The sequence below is a fragment of the Sphaerodactylus townsendi genome, linkage group LG04 (assembly GCF_021028975.2).
Source record: "Sphaerodactylus townsendi isolate TG3544 linkage group LG04, MPM_Stown_v2.3, whole genome shotgun sequence".
NCBI lineage: Eukaryota > Metazoa > Chordata > Lepidosauria > Squamata > Sphaerodactylidae > Sphaerodactylus > Sphaerodactylus townsendi.
This window is the reverse complement of record NC_059428.1, coordinates 134,974,675-134,981,239: the sequence shown is the minus strand read 5'-3', so window position 1 is coordinate 134,981,239 and position 6,565 is coordinate 134,974,675. Positions and strand designations below refer to the sequence as shown.

At 35.9% G+C, this 6,565-nt stretch overlaps 1 protein-coding gene across 1 annotated transcript; it reads right to left on the bottom strand.

The window, feature by feature from the left end:
* Positions 1-547: 547 nt before the first annotated feature.
* Positions 548-5,702, bottom strand: LOC125431951. Its single transcript, XM_048495197.1, has 2 exons — positions 4,578-5,702; positions 548-896 (listed from the first exon to the last, which is right to left on the bottom strand). Exons 1-2 carry the CDS (start codon positions 5,447-5,449, stop codon positions 800-802), a joined length of 969 nt encoding a protein of 322 aa, XP_048351154.1. The 5' UTR covers positions 5,450-5,702; the 3' UTR covers positions 548-799.
* Between the last annotated feature and the right edge of the window lie 863 nt (positions 5,703-6,565).

The window sequence follows — 6,565 nt, the reverse complement described above, 5'->3', positions numbered from 1 at the left end:
TGTTGCTCTATCCAAACATCTGCAGGGTTTGTATTCTTCTCCAGAGGTGCTGGTAGACTTTGATGTGCGGCTAAAATCTATAGAACTATTTTTCTATACCCATTTGATCTTCCCACCTGATCCTTTTCTTGCTACTCTTAGGTCTGGTAGTTTTAGACACCCACTGATAAGCATACCCTTTTGTATACTCTGAGGTGTCTTTAAGAAATTTCTTCTTTTCTGCCTCCTTAATTTTTTCTGCCAAATTATTATTATTTTTTTTTAATGATATTTTATTGAATTTATAAGAGGGATAGAAGGGAAAAATATAAACATGTTAGGGAGAAAAGAACAATATATATGTGTACAGTAGTACATTAAAGTACAAAAATCAATATGTAGTTATTTGTTCCTTCACAAAATACATAATTGCGGGTAGTTATTCCATAATCCTTAGGTATATAGAAAACAAATTAGTCAAGGTCAATATTTGGAATTACCCATTGTACGTCCCCTCTTATCCCTTCCCCTTGTACCCCCCCTCCCCGTATTCCCTCCCTTCCCTCCCCTGGCTTCCACTCCAGCTAACACATTAATAAAAAGCGCACGATTAATTTCATCTTGTCTCATAACATACTATATGGTTAAAATTCTTACAATACTAATAACCTTAAATTAGTTTCTATGACTTAAAAAAAAAAAATTTAGGTTCTATTCCTTCTAATTCGTGTCTAACAGAAAAACTGAAACGTAGTTCGACCAGGGCTGCCAGATTTGCTGGTAGAATTCTGGTGACCGGTTATTTATTAAAAAGGAAAGTTTATCCAATTTGTGAAATTGCTGCATCTTGATCATCCATTCGTTTGTCTTTGGGATCACTGCAGACTTCCAATACCTTGCTAAAACGATTCTCGCTGCTGAAATCATATGAAATAAAAGATGTTTAATTTTTTCAGGTATTCTCTCTTTCATTAATGCAGGTCCTAAAAGGTAGGTAGCCTCAGTTTTCCTAAAATTGATTTTTATTATTTTTGTTATAAGAGTATGGATTTCTCCCCAATATCTTTTAACTTCTTTACACGTCCACCAAACATGTTGAAATGTACCCACAGTCTGGCCACATTTCCAACAGTGTGGTGGTATTTGGGAATTCATTTTATGCAATACATTCGGTGTGAGGTATGTTCTATAATACATTTTAATGCTGTTTTCCCAAATAGCTGAATTCGGTGAATATTTATAGATTTCTTTATAGAATCTTCCCCACTGTTCTAACGTAATTGTTTCTTTTATATTTTCTGCCCATCGCACCATATTTGGTTTCACTTCCTCCTGTTCTGTGTATTGTTTTAATAATATCTTGTAAATAGTGCTCACGTTTTTTTTATCTAAGCCTGTTAATGCTTTATCTAGTTCTGATTTCTGTTTGTTAATTCCCCATTTTTGGATATCTGATTTAAAGTAACTTTCCATCTGGCAATAAGTATACCAGTGACATTGTTGATTTTCCCAAAAAATCTTTTCCCTCTTTTTTAATATAGGTTTGTCATTATTCCACAGGATTATATCTTGGTACCTTGGCCAGTAATCTGTTATCGCTCTGGTGCCACCAAATTGTGATTCCAGTCTGGATACCCATGTTGGAAGCTTGCTATAAAATATATTTCTATATTTATTCCATATTTTAATCAACGTATATCGAATAAAATGATTTTTCATAACTTTGTCTATTGTGGTGGCTTTATCTTTATTCGGCCATAAATACGCGTGCCAGCCTTTGGGCAGGTTATATCCTTCAAGTTCTAACAACTTATGATTTTCCAGTTTGGCCCATTCCTTGACCCATCCTAGAGCTGCTGCGTCATGGTAGGTCTGGAGGTCTGGTACAGCCAGGCCCCCTTGGTTCTTGTGCTGTATAAGATCTTTGTATCGGACTCTGGGCTTTTTTCCCTCCCATATAAATTTATTTATTTATTTCCTCCATAGTGCAAAATTAGATTTGGCTAACATCAAAGGAATATTCAAAAAAAGAAACATAAATTTGGGAAGAATATTCATTTTGATTATACTTATTCTGCCTAGTAGTGAGGTTTGTTTTCCTGACCAGTCCTGTAATTTACTATGAACCGATGACCATAGTTGGTCATAATTATTTCTTAATAGGTTTTTATTATTATCTTCAAGATAGATTCCCAAATACTTTATTTTATTTTCTACTTTTATATTTGTCATTTCTTGAAGTTTTATTTTTTCTTTTTTTGTTAAGTTGAATGCTAGCATCTTGGTTTTGTGAATGTTTAATTTTAATCCTGCCAGAGCCCCATATCTTTCTATGACCTTTAAGACCTTTTTACAGTTTGTAATTGGGTCTTCAATAAAGAGGACTATGTCGTCTGCAAACGCCAAAATTTTAAAGGAATATTTTTTTATTTTTATACCTTTAAAGAAGTTCTGTTTTATGATGTCTCTTATTAATATTTCTAAGGAGTTTATAAATAACAGAGGTGATATTGGGCATCCCTGCCTTGTCCCTTTTTCAATTTTAAATTTTTTAGAATAGCTTCCATTTATTTTGATTGCAGCCTCTTGATGATTATATATTTCACTGATGGCGTTGTGGAATTCATCTTGTATTCCCATTTTTTTTTAATACGGCCAGCATAAATTCCCAACTAACCCTGTCAAAGGCCTTTTCGGCGTCTAAGAATATCATTACAGTTGGGAGGTCCGGTCTATCATTAATATATTCAATTAGATTTAAGATTTTTCTAATATTATGACTTGTCTGACGTCCTGGAAGAAATCCTGATTGTTCTTCCTTTATGTAATTATTTAAGATTGATTTTAACCTAGTCGCCAGTATACTGGTGAAAATTTTATAATCAATATTCAAGAGAGATATTGGCCGAAAATCAGTAAGGTCTAAGATTGCCTGGGTTTTTTTAGGGATCAGGGTTATCACAGCCTGCTGCCATGACGGTGGTACATTACCTCCTTTCAAGATCTCATTATACAATCTTTTCAGATGTTCTTTCAATTCCAATATGAAAGTTTTGTAATAACAGGCTGTGATGCCATCAATGCCTGGTGATTTATTTTTGAGCATTGTGATGGCATTCTCAATCTCAGCTAGGGATATTTCTCTGTTTAGTTCTTTTAATTGTTCTGGTTTTAGCTGTTCTATTCCTCGATCTTTAAGGTATGACTCTAGTTCGGTCTTGTCTATTTTATCTTTTTTATATAAGTCTGTATAATATTTCTCGAAGGCTTCTCTTATCTTAGTTGTCTCTGTTAACGTTTTATTCCCTTCTTTGACCTGGTTTATAATCTGTTTTGCTCTCTGTTTCCTTAATCTGTTTGCTAGCCACCTTCCCACTTTGTTATCGAGAGCGTAGTATTTTTGTTGTAGGTACATCCAATCTTTCGCTATTTGATCTGTTAATAAATTTTCTAGTTGTTCTTTTATTAACTTAATTTCTTTTAAGATTTTTTTATTATCTTTTCTTTTTTGTAGTTTTTTTTCCATTTCCCTTAATTTTACTTCTAGGTCTTGTTTTTTTTCTCTTTTCAATTTTTTTTGATAGATTTCTTGGCTTTGGATATGCCCCCTCATTACAGCCTTATGGGCATCCCATAGTGTACTTTCTTTATCCACTGAACCATAATTTATTTCCCAGTATTCTTTTAATTTCCCCTCCAGCTCCTTTATAGTTTGTGGATTCCCCAGAACCCAATCTTTCATTCTCCATTGGGCTCTAGGTTTTCCTGTTGTCATTATCCATTCTATGGGGTTATGGTCCGAGACCACCCTTGGTTTAATAGAAATTTTTGTTGTATTTATTCCTAATTGCTTTGATACCCAAATCATATCTATCCGGGTATGGGTGTGGAACCTGTTAGAATAAAAAGTGAAATCTTTAAGGTTACCCTCTTTCATTCTCCATACATCATACAGTTTCAGGTCTTTCATTATTTCAAAAAACGTTCTTGGCAATTTCCCGTCTTTGCTCATTTTATTCTTATGTTTTTTCTTTTTCTTTTTTATTAAATTTTTCTTATCGAGGTTAGTATCCACTACCCCGTTAAAGTCGCCCATTATTATCCAGTTTTGTGCCTGGAATCCTGAGAGATTCCTGTTGAGTTCTTGGTAAAAACTGGCTTTGTTGGAGTTAGGTGCATAGATTCCTACTATCATTATATCTATGTTGTCCACTGTTATTTCTACCCCCAAGAATCTCCCTTCTTTATCCTTAATTTTTTCCCTGGGGTTCCATTTTTCTGGGATATATAATGCCACCCCTCTCTTTTTCTTTTTATGTCCCGCATGAAATAATAACCCCAGTTTCTTATTTATAATCAATCTCTCCTCCCCACACTTTATGTGCGTTTCTTGCAAACACAAAATATGGGGGGTTTCTTTTATAAAATGAGCAAAGACTCTTTTCCTTTTGCCTGGATGGTTTAAGCCATTAACATTGCAGGTTACTGTTTTCAACGACATTTTAAGTTTACGTTAGAGAGTCTCTATATAAATCCTCTTACTTTGTTGTCCCTTCTTTCTTCCTCCCCCTCCCTTGTTTTCCCTTCCCTTTTCTTACTTTGTTTTCAGTAAGGGAGGGCTCACTGTCTTGGTCAGAAATTCCTGCGCTTGGGGGACTGTGGTTATATTTGTCCTCTTTCCTTTCCAGAGGAACGATAATCCCTCAGGAATTATCCACCTGTATTTAATTTTTTCGTCCATCAAAAAGCTTGTCATTCTCCGATAATCCTTTTGTCTTTGCTGGATGGACACAGGAAGCTCTTTCATAATTATTATTTTATTACCGTCCAGTTGGTAATTTTTTTTAGAGTTTGCACGAAGTAGTTCCTCCCGAAGGTCCCGCCTCACACAGCTGAAAACAATGTCTCTAGGTTGGCTTTTATTCCTGGATGATCTAGTGTTGACCCTGTAGATCTGGTCGACCTCTTTAAGAATTTCTTCTCTGGTCAGACCCCAGACCTCCTGTAGAAGGGGCATAATTCTGCTCAGGGTTACTTCTCTGTCCAGTTCTGGAACCCCTCTCACTCTAAGCATTTTTTCCTTTAAAGTATATTCTAGCACCGCTAGTACGTCATCCTGGCGTAAGTTATGTTCCCTCAGATTCTCTACAGCATCCTCCACCTCTGTTATTCTTATCTCTTTTCCCTTTAAGTCTTCAACAATTTGGTGTAGTGAGTCTTCTATTTTTTTTATGTGGCTGAGGTCTTTTTTAAAGTTGTGCATTTCTCCCTCCATTCTAGTTAATCTTTCTGTTACTTCTTGCTGGAAGGTAGCCAGTTCTTTCTGGGAATTTGTAGTGATCTCCAATAATTTTTCCAGCTTATGATTGAAGTCAGCCATTTTTTCTGGTGTTTTGGGCTCTAAAAGTCCGTTTTTAATCCCTTTGAGCTCACTTAGTTGGGTTTGTCTCGTTTTGGCATAGGCCGTCATTCCCTCAGTGTTTATTCAATTCAAACTAGTATCAGCCTTGCTAGTTTACTTTTGTTCAATGCTGTTTTGGTACTCACTTTTCAGTCTACAGCGTTTCTCCGTCTTGTTTATTTGTCTGTGCGGTCCGTATGCTAGAAAAAGGTTTTTTTTTTTTTACTTCCGCTTTCGTTGTCTCCTCACAGTCTCGCGTTGTTTATTTTTCTAGTCTCGCGTGTTTGCAGCAATTCATCAGTGTTCCCTCTTCAATTAAAGAGACAGTGCTTTTTTTCTGCCAAATTATTGACCTCCACTTCTGTTTCTCATTTTTATACCAAACTTATCTCCCTTGATGATCTTCTTCTTATGACTGCCAATGAGATATACTGTCTCATAAAGCAAAGACTCTTTGAGCAGGACTACCAGAAACTGATGGCACAAGCAAATAAAACCTGCTCTCCAATCCATCTGCATATTTTGCCTCGTTTTCCCACTCCTGCTAACTATCTATATCTCCTACATGAGCCCACTCTGAGATGCGCTGTCACCTTAGCCAGATGCAATGTTCTTACTTCTACCAGACGATACAACAGAGAGCACCATCTTCCATCCTCTGATAGATCTTGCACCTGCAATCCTGGTCTTGAAGAAACCGTCCATCATGTTCTATTATATTGCCCTCTATATGCTTAATCCTCTCTTAGCTGATCTAGGCAACACTACAGACGCTGTTAAAACTTTGTTCTTGTTAGACAGCAACTCAACTGTTACCATCAAACAAACTGCTAGATTCTTGTGTGTTGTCATCACTGAACGTTCCCAAATGCTTAGCAGACTCAATCCCAATTCAGTGGCTTAATATTCCAGCATTCCTGATGCTTGTTTTTTTTAATTTTTTTACCAGCCAATTTTAATTTCCATTGTATAATTTATATATATGCCATTAAAGGTTTCTAAATCTAAATCTACCAAACTCATCTTGGGAGACTGTCCCTTTAAGTTTACCCATTGATGTCTCTATTTCTTGTTATTGTTCGGGTCCTTCTTCCATAGATCTCTCTACCACTAAGATGATTAAGTCATGGGAACATTTGATGAAGATGGCAGCCCACCTGCTCACAAAATTATCATCATCTGGAA